At 39.1% G+C, this 23,672-nt stretch overlaps 1 protein-coding gene across 6 annotated transcripts in view; it reads left to right on the top strand.

Annotated features, from left to right (window-relative positions):
* Positions 1-23,672, top strand: part of DACH2 (dachshund family transcription factor 2) — a 260,918-nt gene that overhangs the window by 114,970 nt on the left and 122,276 nt on the right. For all 6 annotated transcript variants that reach the window (XM_071757543.1, XM_071757541.1, XM_071757545.1 and 3 more), the window contains exon 2: positions 7,881-7,996. In XM_071757543.1, the coding sequence (XP_071613644.1) occupies positions 7,881-7,996 (116 nt within the window). The remainder of the gene's footprint in view (positions 1-7,880; positions 7,997-23,672) is intronic.

The raw sequence follows: 23,672 nt of genomic DNA, 5'->3' as shown, positions 1-23,672 counted from the left end.
CAGTCCTTTCTCCTTTCACCTTTGGAATTTTACTGAAATTTACTGTTATTATGGGGTTTGATGTACAGTCCTATTTACATCAGCATCTTAGGAGAACATTTTAAAGATTTTAAAGACAACTTCCTTGAGAATTTTGAAAATTTTACTTCTTGCCATTTTACCTTTTCATGCTCCTAAAGGTTTGTGTTTTGTTGGTTAGAAACACATTTTCTTTTGTACATATGAAGTACAAATAATAGTCTGGTCTAGCTCTGCAGCTAACGAATTAGACACTAGCAGTGACAAAATCTGGAAGGGTACAGGTGAAGCATTGTAGCTGCTTATTTTAAATGTCCTGTTTAATTTCATGCTGCTTCAGGACCACCAGCTAACTCAAGGGTGTTTTCCATGTTGTGAAGGTTTGCCCTCTGAATACAACCACCTTATCATAGAGGCTCCTTTTGATTGCTGGGAACAATTCCTCCTTTCAACACTGATGGAGGTGCAAAGGGTGACAGAGAGGGCTGGTTCAGCGTTCTTTCATTTGTTTTTCTTTGAAAGATGGATTTCTGTTTTCTGACTTTCAAGAGTCTTTGCAAAATTATGAAAACACTGAAACTTATAGGGCAGAGATAAAGTTAAAACAAGAGTAGTTTCCCATTGCATCCAAGTTGAATTGCTATGAAAATATTGCACCACCAGCCTACAATACACCCCTGTTACAGAATTAGTATCATCTCATGGGGGTTATGTGATACTCAGGGCTGTAAATACGTCAAGTGCTTGATATTAGGTTTCTGTCCATAGATAATAGGCTTAAATCATCACATTTTTTACAAGCTCCATTGACTTGAATCTTACTGAGATACAGCTCAGTGGAAAACATCAGGATTTAAAAAAAAAAACACCTTTCTTTGTAATAATATTCCCCTAGGCTGGCACTGAATTTGGATTAAAAGTAAAACTTGTAAGGATTTAATATAATTCAGACACATATAATCTATCATAAGTATTTGTAATAGATGGTATTCTCTTCTTGGAAAGTGTCCATGCAGATACTTGTAGAAGTAAGTAAGTGGAAACTCTAAAATGGTGCTTGGAAAAAATGGTGCTAACTTCACTCGGATGAGAGCAGATTTATAGCTTCTCAGTGTAATGGCAAAGCTTGGCACTAGGTTGGACTGCATGCTGCAATATATGGGTGCACAGTAATAAAAGGGACTTTCCTTCTGCCCTCTCTCATTCCATTTTCAGTTACATATGGGTTCTTTTGGGGCCAATCCTGAAGATTTTATACAGATAATTTTCTAGTTCCCGTCTTTCCTTCATGGGTGAGATTCAGAATTTTTGTTGTCACCAGGAGTTTCCCATGTTTCTTTTCCTGAGAAACAGTCCACAGTTCAGTCCTGCAGCCCTGGTTTGGGGAGCTGTGTCTTTGAGGAGTGATGGTTGGGCTGAGGGACATCCTCCAGCCCGGGGCAGAACCTGCTGCCTGCCCAGAAATGGAGCTGTCAGGAGGGGAAGGGAGCCCATCAGGCTCTGACCAGGCATGCAGTGAGTACAGCAGGTAACTGAGAGCTGGGTGGTCCTGGTGGCTTCTCCATATGCCAAATCTTCAGTCTTACTGAAGGAATTACTGATGCTGTCTGTGGCTCTCAGAGGAAGGCAAACCATTATGGGCTTGCCTGTATGAAATCTTTATTCTGTGTTTTTAGAGTGGAGTGGAGCTGTGTTGGTTCCCAGTGCCTTGACACTTATTTACATCACCATTCAGTGTTTAGGAAGTTAAAAAACAACCACAGTGCAAATTGCATAATCCTATTACCTATAATACCCAGTGGTTCACAGCTTCCACTGAATTCACAAGCAAAGTAGGAGACCTGAGAGGCTGAGCTGTGGTTTGCAGGGCTCATTTTGTACTTGACAATATGCCTGGCACTTTCACATTTGGTTTAACTGGACATCTTGGGTGAGCATTGTTTTGACAACATATCTGTAATTTAAATTCGTGGTTCTGGCTCTGTAGTTAGTGGCATAATTCCAGCATGGACAGGCCCCCTCCTGCTAGGTTTTAATCTAGGCAGAGTGGGTAATAACAGGAGTAAAGACAAAGCAGCAGGAACTTTGTCCTACTAGGTATGATCTCAAGTTGCCAAGTGAGCTGCAGTTTATCCCTGCCACTTTATCTTCACTGCTGCAGTTACTAATTTAATGTAGCTGTATGAAATGAGTGTGTGTACACCTACAAGTGCTGTAGTCCTGCTTCTCATACCCTAAATTAAGGTGGTGCAATGTGTTACACAGATAGGCCTTGCATCTAGTCTGCAACTGTGAATCACCACAATTCTGAAATTTGGTGATTTATTCCCCTTTTTCCTGTGATGACTGCTATTTGACAGGAAAAAATTAACAGCAAGAATATTGAGGCCATTTTCTATCTGCAGTCACAGTCATAAGTAATTAGGAGTTATTTTAAGTTTTAAATCTCAATGAACTAAAAATCCTTTTTAGGTTTGAATTTTGTTTTGAAATGTCTGACTTCAGAAGTAATCAGTTCAGCTTTCCTAAGAACCAGTCAGTTGTTATATAGACCATAGTAACATTTGAATACTAGGAATTCAGGTAACTGACTGTAGACCCAAATTGAAATTTTAAATAAATTACCCAATTAGTAAATAGCCAGAAGGTCCTGTAGAATTAGATGGGGATAAATCTCTTAAGATGTGTCTACAAACGGAATAGTTTTGGAAAGGACTTTATCTACTGATTCACAGTCTGGGGTTTTTAAGATAGTAAAATATATTTGTTTAAATTTAAGAAACTTAAAGAAAGTTGATTTAAATGCCAACACCCCTTGTGTCAGTGGGGAGGTTTCCCAGTTAGCCAACACAGTGCTTGAGCAGGGAAGCATATGTGATATTATTCAGATTACTGTTGGACTTAGAGTAATCCATGATTTTTAGGAAGGAAAAACCCAATGAAAAACTTTTCATTCTTCAGGACAAAGTTAATAAAGATGCAATACTCCTCCTCAGTGCCTGCTCTGAGCAATTCAGTGCCACGAAGGAGTTTTGTTCTCTGGCAGTCACACCAATTCCTATGGACAGACAAGAAGTGCAGATTTGTGACACTTTAGGAGCAAACTCCCACTGACATTTTCACTGATGCTCAGGACCTTCTTCCTCATTGGAAAACCCAGGAGAACTGAAGAGGAAGGTTTTGTTGGTGGCTCTCCTTATGCTGGCGTGGGCACCTTTTTCTGAGAGTTGCCATAGGGACCAGGTTCTAGTTATCAGCTCAACCAACTTCATGTATGATTAATGTTAATTGCCCATTTTGCATGGATGACTTTTCTCCTCCTGCTGAATGGGCTCTTGTTGCCTTTGATGTGGCCGGTGATCCAATGTCCTGCAATGGTTAGACAAGTGATCAGCTTGCCAGCACTCAGAGGAGACAGAATCAGGTTGCTGAGAGGTCAGAGTTTCCTTCTCTTCTTAAACACTGAAAGGTCAAGTAGAGTTTAACTACCGTTGGCATCTTTAAAATGTTGTAATAAATGCCAAAGCGAGGAGATTATTTTAAATCCATGCTCCAAGTAAAAAACTTAAGGTAATAAAAGGAAATCATTTTAAGGCAAAATATCAAGGGGCTACATTTATTGGTAAAGACTACAAAGAGTTCTTTTCATAATCACTAGAAGGTATTTCGTGATCTTTGAGGAGAGCGAAATTTTAATTTGTGAGTCCTATTCCAGCTTCAGGAAAGCAATTAAAATTGTAGGGGTTTGTAGGGTTTTCTTTTTTTGTCTGGTTTGTTTGTTTGTTTTTGCTTCCCAGTACTTGCATCAGTTCCTGCTGCTATTGTCCGAGCAATTTAAGCAGCATGTCACACAGTACATTGGTATTTCTCTTTTAAGCCTAATAAAGGACGTTGCTATTGAAGAAACCTGTGAGACATATGAGACTTTCCTAAGTCACAACTCTAGCATATTTTTATCCCAGCTAGCTCAAGCCTCGTGGAATCAATAATTAATTTATTAACTGGCTATCTTTCGAAAAAACAAAATCAGCAGTCCTGGCTGGACTGTCTACTGCCAATTCATAAATAGTTGATGACAAAAATGAAAAGTGTAGAAGTAAAATTCAGATCTTAACGATCAAAGTATCGGGTACCTCATCTATCACAACTTGGAATAAATATATCACAGAATGTGTCATATCTCATTGACACTGCAAGACATAATGCTTTCCCTTGTTATCAAGCTAACTGCCAACTCTACAAAGTTTATAGGCTGCTAAGATACTGTGCTGGTGGTAATCCACTTCAGTTGCAGAAATATGAAGTACTGGTGAAATATATTTCTACTTGGTTTATTTTTTGCTCTCAAGAGGATAGGATACTATTTCAGCTCCTCCAAAGAAGCCCAGAGAATGAAAAGCAAAACATCAGGATAAATTATGCTAAATGGTGGGCTAGACCCCAGAGGAAATCATGCTTCTGTGGTACAGTATTCCTCCATTTATCTTACAAATGTTACATCTACTGTTAATTTTGTAAATGGAAAGCATTCAAAGATTCATCTAATCCTTCTAATAATAGTTTTAGTGTTTTAGTGTCATTTGTCAAACTCGTACCATCATAACTTACTTTTCTAGTTTTGATAGACTATTCATACAGAAAATATTTTGGGCCTCTAATACGTAACATTTTATTTCACCAAACACAAATAACCTAGTAATTAAACTCCAAAACTTAACAAATAATTGCCAGCAAGCAATTACCATTCAATTAAAGAGTAATTACATGGTTATTTGTACCCTGTAAAATAAAGCATTACTGAAATCAGTAATGCAATCAATATTTTAGCAGAAACAGGATGCTGCAGTGATGGACCTTTCAACCTGTGCTGATTAAATTGTCATCCAAATAACGGTTTCCTAGTTAAATCACCACATGTTTATTTGTCTTGATTAATATGCAAATTCACTTCTGATTCTAGTAAATCTCCTATATTTAAAAGCACAAAAGTAGAGTGCCATCATACATCAACAGTGATGTGCTGTGTGTTTCCACTGATTAATTACATTTTATGAAGTGTTGATGAATTTGTGGATTTTATGAAATAACAGTTGTCTATAATGAGTGTAAAATAGAGTTACGAAAGATTGAGCTGATCAGTAATTTTAACAAAATCACAAAAATAGCTTTATTCTATGTTTTGTCAAATTAAAAATCCTTGGGATACCTGGCAAATATGTAAAACTTTCAGAGGAAAAATAATAAAATTAGCACATAACAGGAGTGGAAAACAAAAGGACAACAGATATTAATGAACAATTTTTCAGTGTCTTACAATATACATTTTAACTGTCAAATGTACTGCTTGGCATGCAATTTAGTCTCTGACAAAGAGAATTCCATACAAAATATAGAAACAAAGACCATCCCAATGGGTTCATTTTTTTCTTTTAGCATCAGTGATTTTGTGGGAGTGTGGTGGTGAGGATGACAAGAGTCACTGGATAACCATAGTGTAAAAGCAGGTGAAAACCTAAAACTACCACACATTTTCACTTTCAAGTAACTGATGAACCAAGGGCTGTTTCATTTGGGTTTGGACGGATATTAATAAATTTTTCATCAGTATAGACTTTTGAGCTGGCCAATTTATTTGCATTTACTTAGTAAAAAAATAAGATAACTAAATTTATTAATGAGAAATGGTATTGCACTTCTTTTTCACTCCCTGTGGTCTCTGCTTGTGATCATAACTCTTGTACTTCAAAATGTTTTTACAAGGTACCTGCAAACTACCAGTTTTGAACTGAAGCAAACATCTAATTTAGAATTAAGTCATTTCCCATTCACAGAGGGATGTTATTGGCAAATATAAAATTTATGTAGAGACTTTAGACTCTAAAAGAAACACATTTAAAATTGTTTGAAGCTGATGGTTCCTGTTTATGCTTCCTTTGTTATCAACCAGGAAAAGATCTTTATACACTTCTGGAATATATAGCTTTCTGAAATGAGCTGAAGGAAAAGGTGAAGAAGAAAATGTGATAAAAAAGCAGGAAACAAAAGATTGGGAGAAATACTCAAATACTCATTTTAGGTTTACATCCTAGTGAGCCTGAGCTCTTGTACTGCATGGCCATCACAGTATGATAAAGAGCTTAGACCATAAAAAAGAAAAATGAAAAAATGCTGAATAAAATGAAACACAGAATGGGCAAAGTGAACCTAAAAAGAGAGGGTGGGGGGGGGATAGAAATAAAATAATAACAAAAATTTATTTGGTGCTACTTTGATATACAGTAAACCAAAATAACACTAGCACACTGTGAAAAATGAACTCTGTGGAGTGTTGCTGGAAGTTGTCTTCATTTAAAGGCAGAATTTGTCTTGCACGGATGGAGGGCTTTGCCACTGGAAGTTGATAGAGTGAAGTTAACTTAAATTTCTTTGTGAACTAGGAGTCCTTCTGCAGTGCTTTCCCTTCAGACCTCTTTCATGGTTGCAGCTTAGTTATTTTATGCCATGTTTCACTATTTTTTGTCAAAAGCTCTATTACTCAACAGGGCAAAATTTGTTATGACCAAAGAAAAGCAGAAATACCTTTCCAAACAAGGGGAGGTTGCATTTTTATGAGCTGGCTTGAGGAAGAGTTGATTCAAGTGGTTTTTTTGGTCTGTAAATCTCTGTGTTATGATGGCAGCTGTGTAGGGTAATTTCATGCAGACACACTGATGTAAGGGATAAATGGGGTAATTGAGAACAACAGTCAAACGTAATAGGTCTGTAAACAAACTCATTAACATGTTGGATTAAAAATTACAGTTGTAATTCAGAAGGTGGTCAAGGGATGGTGAGAGTTTTGGCAGGATGGCCTAATGGGGGTGGTTTAACCAGTCTGTAATTACAAGCACCAGTCCTGTAAAGATAACTGGTCAGGTTGGGCAGAGCTTGGTGTTAAATTATTGCATCCTCTTCAGAAGTGGCCTGCCCTGGTTCAGAAAGTGAGGTTTAAGGTTATGTTGCATTCAGGTGTTCAACTTTTTTATTTTTGGGCAGCACAACTTTTACTTTTCTGTAGTGCAGGTGTGTGGCATGGACTTGGGAGCAGTTGCTGCTCTGAGCCCTCTCCACTAGCCACCTGCAAGGTTATGGAAGCCCTGGGAGATGAAAAAGCTTCACTGCTGTATGGGTCATAGATGTGCAGCTAGAAGCAGCCTGGTCAGCCAGGCTGAGATGTCTGCTCTGCCCTGAGCCTGTTTGCAGCAGGAAGCAACAAGACTGCATCCATCCAGCACAGGGGCTGAGCTGATAAATGTGGGTGCACCCAGGGAATGCCTCTGGGGTCCCTAAAGTCCTTGCACTGGTAATCCACAACCCCTGGGAACCACAGTTTGTGAGCTGAGTTTTTAAGACTTCACACATGAGTTGCACATGCAGGAGAATTTCTTGAGTTCCATTTTTCAGGCAGGAGTATTAAGAAGAAAATATAATAAGTAAAGTAGTGGTACAATCAGGCTAGAAATATGGCGTGCTTTTACCTTTGAGGTCCCTTCAGCCCTAGCCCATTCTATGATTCTATGATTTTGGGTCTTGTGGTTAAAAATTAAAAGATTTTAAAAAATACCCTTGCTTTCTAGTCAGTCATTCATGTAACTTTGTGCTAACCAGAGGAGCTCTTTAGCTGTTTATTGTTCATTTGCAGCCTCTACAATTCTTTTATGTGTCACCAACTTACTTTTCCTTTTTTCCTAAGCACGAGTTTCTAATATATTTTCCTGTATCCCTGATGGTTGATGCAGTGTCTACGAATCAATAACATGTGTAGAGAACAAGTATTTCAAAAAGAAAAAAATGCATTTTCATGTATGCTCTTCTCTCCTCAGCTCACGACCAGGAAGGCCCCCAAAGCGCTCCCTGGGAGTCGCCATACAAGAAAATGCACGGCTCCTGCCCCATGGAGTTCCAGGCCTCTTATCACCAGGACTTATCTCTCCAACAGGTAATAAAATCCATCAGATGATCAGCCTCATCTCTTCATACTGCACAGCAGTTAAAATAAACTAATATTGATCTAACTGCCTTGCCCTTCAGGGCTTTTTCAGGCTTTACCAGAGGTTACATTATTGGATTTTTTGAGCGTTCATGAAAACTCTGGTTTGTTGCTGCAGTGACTGAAATTTAATGGATTTGTAATTTAGTTCTTTATTAATTGTAATTTCCTTACAGGAAATTCCATTAAATGTGTTATTTTAGTAAAAGAAAAAAACCTGAGAAAATGAACTATTGTCTCTCAGAGCCCTGTAGCATGCATTTCTTCCTTTCAGATCCATGTGTGTTTTAGTTCTCATGGGATATGAACAGCGTGGCTAATGCCTTTTGTATTGTAACATCATTAATGTATGCTGGGATAGAGAGAGAAATGCTTGTATGAATTAGAGAAGAAACACTTGAAAAGCAGATAAGTCCACATTGCTACAGTGGATTGTATTTTAATAATCTGTATGCAGTGTCATAATCTGAAAAATAGAATGAAAACAGATGAAGTTATAAATGAGCCCTAAACATAATGTAATGCATAGTATTTTAGTTCACTTCATTAATTTATTAATGGAGTTTAAATTAAATGTTGTGCTATCCTGATGAGTCTTTTTTTTATAAATTGCTGTGTGCTAAAGGTAAGTTTATTTTGGTAATTAAGCTATATTAACAAACTATATTAATAAAAGGAACAGTTTATATATTCAACAGGTTTAGCAGCTTTAGGATTACTGTCAAAGCCCAGTCAAGATATCTTGTATCTCCATAATAACAAACCTAGTGAAGTGCTTAGCAGAATATCAAGTCACAGAACATCATATGGGAAAACCAGAGTTCAAAGAGAGAGAAAATCTTGGTAGTGTGGTGACTTCAGTCTTGATCTTGCAGATCCCTCTGCTTGCTGAACCTCCTGCCCTGCAGCTGGGGACTCCAGGAGTCTCAGTGTTCAGGGGAGGCACAACCCCAAGATCTTGAATTTCTCCTACAACTCCATGTATCACAAGTGAACCCCCTATCTCTGCCACTCTGGAAGTGGGAATGAAGATTCTTCAACAATAGGCATAGGAACCTTAGCTAAGTAGTAGTAGTTAATAAAGTCTGTAGTAGTTCACAAAGTATGGAAGCATTTTGCTAGAGCCAGGCATCATGGTTGAGCTTGAGCAACTTCATCTGCCTTGCCTGTATGTGGCAGGGATCAAGAGCTGTGTTATGAGCAGTTTATAAAGGAGGATTTTTTGTGGTAGCTGTTTTGTGTTCTCATCTGAGGAATTTCATGGATTTGGCTATCACCAGTAGACAGGGAGACACCAGAGCCACCTTGCACTGATAATGTTGTGTCAGAAATCCAGCCTGCCCCACGTTACTCTTCTCCCTCGTGTGTGGTTGCAAAGGGGACACCAAATTATGCAGACTGCCATACTGCTTCCAACTGAGAAATATTTCAGGATACAGTGTGCTGAGTATGCACAGGAAATCTGTATCAAGGACACAGTCTGTGTCTCTCGGATATTTTCAGCAGCACAGAGTTGGGGTGGCAATTTCTGCAGCTGAATTTCTAGACTGTTGTCAAGTTGTTTGGAGTCTGAAGCGATGACTGGGATCCATCCCACTCGGTTTAACACACAGAGGTTCCCATGAGCAGGTTGGCCCTGGGGGGCTGTCTTTCAGCCACAGCCCCACGTTGCCACCTTCCTGACCTCTGAAAACCTCTGCATGAATGGAGTGCCAAAACCCACAGAGAGTGTGAGTGCCTCCAGGAGCTGAGGGGGAGTTTGGGGAGCAGCTGGTAGGCAGGAGAAAATGCACATTCCCAGAGCACTGCAGCATCATTGAGGAGCCTGGAGGAGAAAGGTCCCTGCAGGTGAAGCAGCCCAGCCACCAGCCTGCTGCAGGGCAGCTCCATGCTGGTGGCTTCTTGAATCCTGGCCCTCAGGAATCAGAGCTCCTTAAGGTTGTTTTCTTTTGTTCCTGAAGAAACAACAGTGGAAAATTGCTGAGTAAGGAAAAGAGCCCCTTGTAAACTCAATGAGGATTTGAGTTGTTGTAAACTTGATGGAGCACCTGGGAGATGAAGCCTCCCTTGGCTCTGTCTGTACCTATTTACACTTCATTACTGGCTGCTTTGCTGTGCTTGCCTTCAACACTTTTGCAATTGGTTTCTTTCCTTTTTAGCTGAAATAGGAACAAAATGCATTTTAGAACTTCTCACACAACAGAATTTTTTCTTCCAGACTTCTGAGTGGGGGATGATAGACTGGGACAAAACTGGTGAGAATATTAACCTGTTGCCTACTGGCTAAGCTTTAATTTGGTTATATATGATCTCTCTTGAAAATAATTTGCCCTGGTTCTGGCAGTTCTGGCCCACAGATTTTATACCTGAAAGTGAATCTGTTTGCTGTCCTGGTGCCCTGGTGGAGGCTTTCTGGTCCATTTGGGGTGGCTTTGGGAGGGGAACAGAACCTGGGCTGGGTCAGAGACTGAGGAGAGTTTGCAGCTTTATAGGGCTGAATCCATCCCTTCCAGCAGAGCTGATGCTGATGCAGAGGCAAAAATTGCTCTCTACATCTTGGTGACTTCTTTGGCTACCTGCTTTCTCTAACTAGTATTTCTTTTGGATGTTTTCTTCTCCATTTCTTAGTAATTCCTGTGTCTGATCTTGCCCATGCTTCTTACAGCACAGGTATCCCAGTGGTTATGTTAATCTGCCAACATTGCTCTAAAAACAAATAATTACACTTCTTATATGCTGCCTCATTTTCTAACATGTCTGACTTAGCACCTGAGTTGTTTTCTGCTTCAGACAAGCTCATTTTAGTAAGGCTCCACATCAGCAAATGCAGCATGGTTCATCCATCCATTGCATTTTTTTTGTTTTACCTCCTTTTCAGCCTTCTGACAAATGGAAGTGTAGGGCTTGGCATCCAGGCTTTGCTGTTGGTTAGATGGATAAGTCTCAAGAAGTTGTTTTTGTGGGTGCAGAACTCACAGCTCTGTCTGTAGAGAGTATTCCAGAGTGATGATTAGTAACTTCCTGCAGACTCCAGTGAGCCATCTGTGTTTCCACTCCTTGAAATGTGCTGTTATTTTCATCACCCATTTGGTTTGTGTCAGCTGGGTTTACATGGTCATTTTCACATAATAAACAGGTAGTTAAATTTGGCATGCTGCATTTCCCAGTGCAGAGTTTATTATTTTTTTTTCCCCTCTTGGCAAAACGGACTACAACTACTCTTTCACGTAAGTAATTTGTGAAGGAGCTGTAAATGAAGCCTTGACCTCTTTAAATATTTTGTAGGTGCCTTCCACCTTTGGGGAGTGGGGACATTGGAGTTAAGGTGAGAGTTAGAAGAGCAGGGTGCTGAAAACTTTTCCTGAGGATAAGGAAGTGATGTGTCTGGGGTGCACACGCCCACAATAGCTGTCCCCAAACTGCATCCTTCAAGAGCTGATAGTGAAGTAGTGTCCATTTTACATGAACTTAGGAGAAAGTGGTTTTCTTCTTGTGTTCAAGTAGGAAATGTGGAAATCAGCCTGGTGCCCTTGCCTGCTGTGAGGGCAGAGGGAAAATCCTGTGTGTCACAGGAGGGTGGTCATCAAAGGCTCAGTTCTTCAAACAATGCAGTGTGATGGAGTGGCATTAACAAAAAAAGGCTTTATCTCCTGTTAATGTACATGGCTTTGTTATCAGTCTCTCCTAACAAAGACAGTCAGGACTTATTTATGGAAAAGATTTTTGAGGAAGTTGTAGGATTTGAAGGAGCCTTTTGCTGTGTGGAGAGAAGCTGAAATCCATTGTGTGACTTAAGGCAGCAGTTCCGAAAATTGAACTGAATGAAGCTGAAAGAGTAGTTTGGCCTTTTCATAGCTCTCTGTGCCAACTTAAGTCCCCCAGACAGGTTAGAAAACCACTATTTAAGTTTTCATTGCAATTTTTCTCTGTTCAGTGGCTACTACTATTCCAGTAAAACCTTTATGGTGGTTTCCAGCTTGTTTCCACAGTACTGGAGAGGAATCATCCTGCCACTAAACTTTGTGGTACAAACCTTTTTTCTGGGGCAGAGTTTCAAGTGGTAGGATGGGCATTTCCCTGACCACACGTGCTGGGAATCTTGGAGCTGCAGCTTCAGCAACCTCACAACTGGTGAGGTTGAGTGCCAGGGAGATGAATTCAAGCCTGTTGGAAACGTTTCTGTTGCCATTTTATATTGCTGAGATTTGCTCTCTGGAGCTGTGGGCATCCTGGTGGGATGGCTGAGGCCCTCCCTGTTGTTAATTCCCCCTGATTAAACCTCCTGCCAGCATCTATTATCAGGTCTCTGCTGTTCCCTTACATTGGCCTGCCCAGGTGACAAGCAATCCACCTGTATTCCACCACTTTTTTTATTTAATGGAAAGCCAGTTAAAATAGGTGCTGTCTCATTAGCTGTTTGTCTCAGGTTTTTAAGAATGTAGTAATGAATATATTGAGCTGTTTGTACAGATACAAATACTTTTTCAGTGTAGTTTTGTCTTATAAATAGGTAAGAGAAGTTTTCGTGAACCGAGTAGTTTAAAGTAATTAATATTTTAGTGAAATTAATATTTTAATAGATACACCAAGTGACATCGTTGTGGGACTCAAATAAATAAACAGAGTGGCTCACAGGGGGATGATAACTCTGTGTGTGTTACTTAATCCAGCAGTGATCTCAGCAGCCACTTCATCTCTTTACAGAGAAGAGAGGATAGAAGGTATTTACTGCAGTCTGTAGCCACTTCAATGGAGTTTATCTGTGTTAGAGGAACAGACGAGACCAGAGGCTCTCAAGGTTTTTGGTACCCAGCTGCTGGTTCTGCAGGTGGGCCCAGGGGCATCCAGCACAGCCCCACTGATAGACCTGCTGTGGGAACTCTCTGGGGCCATCCACCCTTCAGATCCCCACCCCATTTCCATCCCAGACTGGTGTTATTCCAGTTCCTCACTGGCTGAGGAATTGGGAGATGTGCTCAGGGTGAGAAGAGCAGAGGCTCAGGACCAGCAAGGATGGTGCAGTGGAGCTGGAGGCACTGAGTCTGCTTCATGTGCAGCATTGGGGCTGGCATTGCCAAAAGGAGGCTCCCAAGGTTTGTCCCTGTGGTGGGAATCCTGCTTCCAAGAAAGTATTTGGTGTTTGAAGAATAAGCATTCACTCAGGGTCACTTTCCAGAACATCTATTGACTGATTTCACCTCTCAGGGTGGTTGCTGTAGGGCTGCTGTGGCTGGCAGGAATCCTGGAGTCTCTGAGAGCAGGGAGCAGGTGACTGTAGCATTAAGGGAACTTTCTCAGCAGACTTAACAATTTTGCATGTTTACGTCCTATTTTTGTGGCTCATTTCACTGTTTATGATTATCCTTTTTTTTTTCTTCTATTGTCATAGGTGTCATTTTAAAGTTCCATTTTTAATGAGAAACATATGCATGACTTTGTCACTGTTGGCATTACCTGGCTTGGTAGATATTATTGTTTTTAATCAAAGGCAAACATACTGATTAAGAATGCCACAACACTCCTCTGCCTATGGGGAACGTTAGCAGTTTATAAATTGTTCTTGGTGACAATTCAGTAGTGAATTACTTTGATATATATGGCTAATAAATTAATATGATTAAGTTAATGAGTAGTATAAGTGTTGCCAAACTCCACTCGTTGGGCTTTTAGTGCTGCTTCACATTTGCAGCTCTGGCTTCCCCCTGTGGTGAGAGGATCAGTGCTACCTACACACTGTCACTGTGATAAATGGCATATCCCACAGTGCCCTGCACTCCATCTGCTGTGTCCCCAAAATGAGAAATATTTTATACAAATCACACACTCAGAAGCTCAAAGGACTGCAGAAAGATCTATTTTTTCAGACAATAATAAAAATGCATACATCTCTTTAGCAACTCTTCATTTTTACTGTCATAATGAATGCATATAGCTTTGGGAAATGAAAGCTTGGGTGAGGAACATAGGAAAGTGATCCACTACACAGTAAAGCTGACAAATAAGTTACATGCTCACTCTTTTATGTTACAAAATGTTCTTAGATAAAACATGATGTTAGAACATCTATTTAACTAGATTTTTAAATTAAAGACCATGTGTGCCACATGATTGAGTACAGCCCCATCTCATGCCAGCAAATCTCTGTGCTAAAGGGAACATGAATCTGAGTGAATGAAAAATGCAGGATCATATCATTACTCTTTAAAACACAGCCATTCAGTAGAGATCTGATAATCTAAAAGCTCTACTTGGTGACTACAAGTCACTCAGTTCCTCTCTTTCCTTTCCTCTTTTACTATTATCTTTCTTTAGGTACCCGTTTTTAGTGTTTGCTTTGTTTGGGGTGAGGCTTTATATTTTCTGACAAATTAATAGTTAAAACTGTTGAGAAGTTACTGATTAACCTTGTTGTAAATTTGATTTATACATAGCCTCAGCTACTAATTACTGTCTGAGAAGTGTGAAAGTCAGTAATATACTTCTTGTAAAGCATTTGAACAGAATTTTTTAAAAATTTGATCTGAGTTCCTGCATCTTGAGATGACAAAGTTCAGCCAAAGTGGTCACACTGAGAGAATGAAGACTGTATTTCTGTATTTGTCTTCACAGTCAGTGCAGGTCTGCACTGAATTTATCTTGATTTGCAGATGGAAAGGAACCATTTGAAAAATGTAACCAAAGTATCTCAGAGTTAGCAATAGCTGTAAGTTTCCTTGTGTCTTTTTTATAATCTGACATTCTTTACTACCAGTTTTGCTGTTAGCTTTGTGTCTGATGGCATTGGGAATGATCATGATTTCTGACTGCTTCTCTCTGTCTCATCTTTAACTGACTTAGAAACTCTTTCGGCTCGTAAGTCATCAGTTTCTTAGAGTCAAAAATAGGCTGTATGAAAGCCTTAACCTTCAGCATCCTCTGTCTTCTGGAGGACTGTTTTGGCAATTGCAGCACTGCTGTAATTCCATTGCTTTTGTTAGGCTTTATCTTGTTTTACAAAAAACATGATGAAGTTGAACAAATAGTTAAAGTCAGAAACAGTGATTGCCCACTCAGTACCTCTAGCCTGGGTCACAGCAAAAGTATTTAAATACCTGAAGAGGTTTTCTCTGAGAATCCCAGCCTGTTGTCCAGTCTTGCATTTTGGTATAGGAAGCTGTTTTTTGGATTCACTGAAATGGCATTGCCACTGAAGAAGTTTTACATTGATGCTGATGGAGAATGGCTTATTGATTTGCCTGGTTACAGGGCTCATCCAGTGCCCTGCAGGGTGAGAGTCCTCAGGTAGGTAAATCAGGAATCTTCAGATTTGGGACTGTTACCTGGGGTGACATAAGACCTGTTCATGATTCCCCATTTTAAAAGAAGCATATTTTATGCTCACAATAGAAGTTGGATTATGACAGACAGCATCAGAGACAAGGAGCAAAGATCCTCACTGATACTCCATTCTGCTTTACATTTATCTGGCAGTGTTTCAGTGTTCAGTGTTAAGCTTAAGGTATCTGGACACACTTAAATTTTTATTCCTGTGTCTTTGAGAGGTAAATGTCTGTAATTGTTAAAATTGATACAGTTGTAACTGGCTGGATAAGGCATCTCTGGTTGGCAGAGAAATGTTGATCTGTCACCTTTGCAGCACTAAAATCTACTACTTTGGCATAAATAATGTCTTAAAATGCAGACTTAAGGTCTATATTAGATTTGAGTAGAGGTTTCCCAGAGTAAAGCTTTGTAAGCCTGTATTTTGGCAAAATTCTTGGTATAACAGGATTGCCACAAATTTTTCCAAAAAATCCAGGGAATAAATAAATCTCACTGAATTAAAAAGTAAGCATTTACTATACTTAAATCCAGATATTTCCCTAGTTAGAATTCTGGTCAGGTATTAAGTACTTCTAATGTAAATGAACAGCTGTTGTGCTTTGCTTCTTGTAATACAGACCTGTGGAGCCCTAAGCAAATAAAATACTTAAGTGTGTTTTTTAAGTTTAGGCACACAGATAATCCTGTTGATTTGGACTGGATTACTCATTTGGTTAAACATAAATGGGTTTTGCTACCATAGTGTTTTGGGGAGCGTGTTCTGAAAGGATTCTTTTGCAAGACTTCATTCAGTAAGTGCCTCTCTCAAAGCATCACTGCCTTTTGAGTGTCCTCCTGGTCTCCATTCTTCTACCACCTTGTGGGGAGAAGTGTTTGGGGCAAGAAGCAATGTGGGTTCTGAAAAGCTGAAAGGAATTTTAATAAAATGGATGCTGAGCGTGAAGGCACCTGGAAGATGTTGGTCATTTACTCTTTTTTTTGGCCACATTGAGCAACTCAGAGTGATGGGGCTGGCTTGCATTTGGAGTCCATGGAGTCCAGTGTCCTTTCTGGAGAAGCTGCTTCTAGAGCTGATGTCCCAAGGAGGGGACCTTTGCTACGTTAAAGTACAGTAGCTGCAGTTGATGTTTCCTCCTGTACAAGAAGAATGGGCTCTTCTTTCAGCCCTTCCCAAGTAATCAAACATGATGCCAAGTGCCAGCAGCAAATTAGGATTCATGATGAAAAGGAAACATCTCTTACTGAGCATTTGAAGAAGCCCACATCTTTATTTTGAAGCTGGCATAACTAAAATAAATTTCATTGTTTAATCGTTCTCAGTAAGTGACTGGGCCCATATTAAGAATTAACTGGGAATGTATTTCTATTGTATGGACCATTTTATCACAGTCAGCATTAATTGGTGTAGAGACTAACAAGCTGACTTAATGAGTATTGTATTATACACCATTCTTTTGCTGAAGAGAGAGACCTTTTTTTTTTGCAGAAGCATGCTGATAGCAACTGGCATTGCTGCTACCAGGCTGTACCTGTTTTAAAGATAAATGTAGGGCCAGAGTTCTGAAGGATCCAGTCTAGAAACTGAATTCACCCTGAAAGTCCTTTACAAAGAAAAAGCATTCCAAGAGCTACCAACGTCCTGTGACTTGAATATGGAAAGCTTTAGTTCAGAAAGAGAAGCTTTTTATACAAGATATGCCTGAATGTAAATGACAGATATTTTATTAGGAAAGGAAAGCCTTTATTAAAATATAATGATCTACATTGTTTTTATGTAATCTAATGAATTACAGTAAAAGCCTGAGAAATGAGCTGGAAAAGGTAGAGTACTCTCCCATGAAAGCAAGCTATGATAACCTTTTTCTAAATCTTTAACATGTTGAAAGGGTATTTCTACACAGACTTATTAAATTAAGCAAGGTCACCTTTTCATTTTATTAACAGATTTAGTTTGCCAGATCATGGACTCCGATTCTGAAAAATGTGGATGAATCATGCAGTAACATATGTCAAGTAGAAAATTGGTTATAAAATGTTAAATCATTTTTGATACACATTATAGCTTTGTTTTTACCATTGTACAATTGCAAAAATTAAAATGCTTAATTACTGTTCTTTCCATTTACATATTGATTGGATATGCTTTAATAATAATGATATTTCTAAGATTCTATTTCAAGAGATTATCTCTCTTGACTGGGGCAGTCTTAATCTAATATTTGCATAAAGGGGAGAAAATATCCTTTTCAATAACAATACAGAATTCTGTTCTTCTGACGTGGGGTATACAGTTATTAGTTTGAAAGGCTACCTGAAAATAATGACCAGTGAAACTAGTTGGGTGCCTAAAGATGAGCACATACATTGTATTTATCAGTCTGAGCCTGGTTCAGCAAAGCAGGAATAAAACTGACATCCTGTCATGCAAGTAGTTCACATGTTCCCAAATTTCTGTTACGTGTTTTACAGTCTTTTTTTAACATTTTATTTAAAGCGGGTTACATAAATTTAACACCAAATCTTGCTGTAATGGTTTTGAAAGAATTTCAGTCATTTCTAATTACGACAAAAAATGTCATTACTATTTTTGGTCTCTTGAAATTATTTCTTTCCCCTGTATTTGCATCTATCACCTCTTTTGTCTAAGTAAGGCAGAAGCTCTTTGCTGATATGTGTAGCAGAGCTGAGAGAGCATCCCATCAGTAGCCCAAAACTTGATGTAAATAAAGCAGTTAAAGGAATAGATTATTTTTTATTTTCACCTTCCATATATTGTTTCAAATAAGAATACCCCAATGGAGAGATGGAGCTACAGCTCTGTGTCTCAGCAGCTCAGGAGTTCTGCACAAATCTGCAGAAATCACTGTTCTGGTTACTCCTGGCATGCAGGAGGGGTGAAGGAGGGGTGCAGCAGAGTGCAGTTGGCTTGGCCCTGGGAATTGCAGAGCAGGTGACTTGATTACACTGAAATCAGGCAGAAAATGTCCTCTTCTGGCCACTCGAGTGAATCAGGGAAATTATCGAGTGGCAAAACTAATTCTGTGCCTTGGGCCATCAGAGCTGCCACTTCCTATAAGTCAAGCCTTCACTTAGTGTGAAATTGTTTTTTATTTTATTCTCTTTCATTTATTATGCTTATTGCAGCTAATCCACTTAGTGAATGTGAATTACCCAGTACACTAAAGCTGTTTCAGCCTTCTCATGCTTTGGTGGTAGAATTTGAGGGCTGCTCTCCTTTTAAGGCACTCAGTTCTGACCTGTGCAGCTAAAATACTGTTTTAGCTTTTCAGATGAGGACTCAGATGAGGAGAAAAGTTGGATTATGATTTAAAATTAACTAAAAGTTCATATGGTTGAGCTTCTTTTTAAAAACAGATACAATTCAGGTGGATCGCATTTTTAAGAACTAGAAATGTAGTTCATAAAATATGAGTTACTTTGGAAGTGTTTGACAGAGAGAATGTTCCCTTGGAAAACAAATTTTTTTTAACCTTAAAATATGGTTTTGAATTCTGTCAGAAACAAAACTGAGGTCTACCTAAAGCACTCCTACAGGTGAAACCCCCTGGGCACTACTTGGGTGTGTAATTCTGTACAAATGGCAATCCTACATTTGACTGTGCTCTCTCATACACACCATTAACATTTTGCAACAAAAGAAGAGCAAAACATATGGAGTCTTTTATTTTAAGCAGAGAAAAAGCAAAAAGAATGATGAGGATAAAAAATAGAAAGCCTGTGGTGATGGGCAAGGGAAGTTAACAGTTGTAACAAGGGGAGATGCTACAGCTGAGTGCATCAGAATAGAAAAACAGAACTAGCCAGAAGGCATCTCCCATAGGCACCTAAATATAGGTTTTCTATATGGATAAGTACGAAAATACATATATATATATATATGTATCACATGGTAAAACAAAGAGACATGATTCAGGACAAACCAGATAGATTGTTTTACCTCGTATTATTCACACAGTGCTTTGAGCTGACATATCTATCTTGGGCAGATGAGGAGACTTGAAGGGTGGAAGGAAGTAAGCAGAGCCTCAAAAGGCAAAGCTGAAAGGATCATACTGTGATTAAGATGGATGCTTTGCTGACAGTGTTAGAGCAACAGCTGCTAAATCTAGGAGGCACATGAAAGAGTCTCTCTATTTTGTTATATATGGAAGTCAATAGGTTATTTGGGCTAAAAACACCCTATTATTCAAATTCAAGTGACCCAGAAAGCCATGCCATCTTTCAGTGGCAATTCAGAGGGCTTTGCCATTTAGATAGTGCTTTTGGTATTTCCCAGTACAAAATTTTTCAATGTATTCTTGTATGACATACGGATATATTGATATATTGATCTCAGGGCTTTTTTTTTCCCTGAGATGTATGAGATTAGTCTGCATAAGGCTTCAGAAGGGTATTTTCTGCTTTCACCTGCGTTAGACTGCTAAAACTTGTCACCAAAATCTCTTTTGCAAAGCTGTTAAACATCCAGGAAATGTACTGGAAGTTCTGTATTGGAACTGCTTCATTAAAATTCTTAATTACGGGTAATGTTTCTTCACAGTAGTTCCTGAATCCTATGTATTAGCTAAGCATGAGTCCTAATCCTGTTGAGAATTTGTGCTTTCACTGTAGGTTGTGCATAGTAAAACAACCCTGAGAGGAAGATTTTGCCCACTTATGTGGACACCTCCCAACTTTTCTGATGTGTCTCTCTTCATCTCCATTTTTCATGGCATCATATTACTCTGCCTTTTCTCTTTATTTTTTTGCCCTTGACTTTTATGTCTACACTACAATTTGGGTTGACCTTGAGGGTGCCCTCAATTAGCTGAGCCATTTCAGTATCGTGGCCCCACACCAAAATCCTCTCCAAAGTGCTTCTGATCTAAAAAGCAGAGCCATGCTCCAGACTGGGGTGTGACCATTTTTCTTTTCCTTTCAAGTTAGTCTTTATTTCCAGGCAATAAAGAGAAGGAGTGATACAGAAGTGATAGAAATCAGAAGTAATAAATCATAGGATTGCTTCTGGTAGGTTTCCTGTGCCCGTGCCTGCTGTGTCTGTGCCACTTGCAAAAAGGGGAGGATTAGGAAAGGTTGGGATGAGAAAGATAAATCTTATCCCTGAAAGTTCAACAAACCTCTGGGGATCCAAAGGATGGCTGCCAGGGATCAAGATCAGGAATTTGATGAATAATGGGCAGGGAGGATTTAGGCTGGCCTCATGTTTGACCCTGAATAGGAGAAGGGGGTTAGGGTTGCATTCTGGTTGGGGTTCTTTGCTCTGCTGTTGATGACAGAAACTCCAAGACCTCCCTGGGCATGGGAAGCTGGTGTTGGCTGTCCCCATCCTCCACTGGAATTTGGTGTGTGGACAAAGTTCTGTACTGACAACAGCAAACCCTGCTGTTTCATGGCTAGCTGGGGAGGGGTTTTGGCTTCTGAGTAGAAAGAGAGGAGAACAGTTTGTGTTGCTATGGAAGGTGTGGTACCATCAAAGGATGGCCTTGGAGATCCTTAGTTAAGTTGTTGTTTTTTTTTTCTTTTTTACCTTTTTCTCTTATCAGTCATCAGGTATTTTTCTGGTTTTCAGATTCTGATCTATGCACCAACAGTGGTGAAAGTGTGTGTTTGTGTGACATCTCTCCAGAACTTCTGGGTTGATACAGTGAGAATAACAATGAGATCAAAGCAGTTTACTAAATATAAAATATTGCTTAGTTTTAGGATGTATTACCTGCATATTTTTAAAGGCTACTATGATTAACCACAATGGTAACTGAGAACCTAGCTGGTCTTGGTAGTGAGCTGAGTTTCTTTTTTTTTTCCTGTTTTCCAGCTCAAGGTGACCCCACTGAGCTTTAAAAGAAGGGGTGAACTGTGACATCTAATGTTATCACTCACATGTCACACATGTGTTTTTGCTAGATGACAGCCAGTAATAGAACTCCACTTCTTGTATCTTCTGCATCATCAAATTCTGTTTCTATACATCTCCTGTGAAGTAACAAATGGAAAGTTTGCAATGAATTTTGTGGGATGCCATTCAATTGTAATTGGAAGGGCTGTTCAGTATCGTGGTGAAACAGTTTTTCACACAGAACAGTTATGGGGTTATAAGCATATCTTTTAAAATGTGCTCAAGGAACAGTAAATTGTTTTGGCCACATCTTTAATTTTTAAATTTATAGTCTTTTCAAGTTTTTGCATTCAACAGTTTTTCTCTATATTATTTTATTAAAGAAGTTGCTTTTATGTGTCTAAAAATCAGTTACCAAGATTGGAGTAATCTGAACATGTTAAGTTTCAGCCTCTGCTTTTGCAATAAGATTTCTTCAATAAGAAGTTGAAGTGTAAAACATTTCAGTTTTTACATTAAACCCGATATTAAAATGGAACTTTTTCTGAAGTAAAAGATGTGTTCAGTAAGTGAAAGATCTATTGCAGTGTTGGTTAATCTTGGTTTAACTGTGCCTCTGAAGAGTCATGAGTACAATAGATAAGATCCAGTAGGTTGATGTTGATGTTGATATTGTCAGTCAAGACTTTTAACCATGTCAGTATTTACTCCTGATAAAATAGTCTGTGTTTGCCTGTTTCTGCACAGTCACAAGTGGCATGAGATCTGTGCTAATCCTTGACTATTTTTTTTTATCCAGCCCCTAGATCACATTATCACTGCATGAATTTGTTTTAAGTCTTGGTAAAATTGGAATTCTAGTGTAAATATTTGTAATTACACTTTCACTTTTTTGCTTGCTTGGCAGAATTTCAAATTTCAGATTACCTTTGCAGTTCAATAGAGCAGCTGAGAAGAGTTCATAAAGACATAATATTTAGCAGCATTGCTTGTGTTGAGGGGAATTCAGAGACTTGGGGCAGCTTTGGCAGGAAAAGTGCTTGGGATGACAGTTATTTAAGAGGGTCTGGAGCTAATCACATCTTGATTTTAGAAGACTTTCAGTAGTAAAAGCCTTCCTGAGTCACAGGCTGGTATTTTGCTGCTGTCTGGATGTGGGCAGAGGATGGGGATGGACTGGGATGGGTGGAGCAGGGACTCGAGGTGTTGTCTGACTTGGCAGCCCATGGTACCTCCTCTTTTATGGAATGTCCTGTCAGAAGGGCTGTAGTAACAGTTTTAATATAGAGCTTTCATAGCAGCTGACAGTTATCTGAAGGAGGGTTCTGCTGGTTAGATGGTTTTGTAAAAATGCCTCTGAAAATTAACTTGTGGTATGGTGAATGTTCTCTTGAGTGTCTCTTACATTCCCTTGCATGAAAGTACACTGGGAGTGTCTCATTGTCTGAATTTCTGAGAATTTTATTGGAGAGAATTAGCTATCTAACGTATGTATTAATCAGATTAACTTCTGATTTTTCCTTCTGATAGGAGTGCCTTGTGTTCTCAATTTGAGACATTCATTCTCATCTACAGTGATCAGGATCTATAAGCAAAAGGGAATTGAAATATCTTCCCTGGGTTAGTTTTAATTTTGCTTAATGGATGAAGGAAGATGAGAGGCAGCCTCTTCCCCAGGGTTATTTAATATTAGAACTTCAGCCTAATTAAGGGATTTGAAGTCTTTTTTTGTATAAATTGTTTTAAGAACTGAGAAATGTTTAAGACACTTTCTAGAGGGAGGTTCATGGCTCCTGGCATGAGAGTGATCCAGAAACTCACTCAGGATCTCCTGGCATCCAGTCCCACTGTGCCATTTTGCTGAATGTTTGGGTTCTGAATATCAGATGTCTTTTCTTTCTTCCACCCCTAAAATGATGCCAACCATTATACCATGTGGGGAGTGCAGAGGTTGATTAGTCAATAAATGCAAAATATTTAGCTGGTGGAAAATGTGTACAGTACAGTGAGGCCATGATTATTAGTAAAGTCTTTAAAAAAAACCTTTAAAAAATCCAAATATCAGGGCATTCTGCCTCCATAGTGAGAATCGTGAGAGCAGCCTTCTCTGGTGAAATTGTAGAGGATTGTCATAAATTAATAATAACCACCCCTCATTTTATTTGGGATGTCACTTCCAGTAAGCTTTTTAAAACGTAGTGTCGTGCAAATGGAAAAGTTTCAGCCAACATTAAACGTGACCATGAAGACTTTTGTTCCTCATTAAACCATTCCTTGATGGTTCCTGATAGATTTTCATCTAAACACTTGCTAATCCCAGAGCTCTGAGAGGCAAGGCCTGCTGAATTAGGCCAACCACTGCTCCAAATAGTTCCTGCACACGAAACAGTAATCATTGCTTTCCAGTCTATTATTAGATTAACTTCATAGGGATTGCTTTTTTCC

This window comes from Heliangelus exortis, chromosome 14, assembly GCF_036169615.1.
Source record: "Heliangelus exortis chromosome 14, bHelExo1.hap1, whole genome shotgun sequence".
Lineage (NCBI taxonomy): Eukaryota > Metazoa > Chordata > Aves > Apodiformes > Trochilidae > Heliangelus > Heliangelus exortis.
The sequence above is the reverse complement of the archived record's forward strand: the minus strand, read 5'-3'. Positions and strand labels throughout refer to the sequence as shown.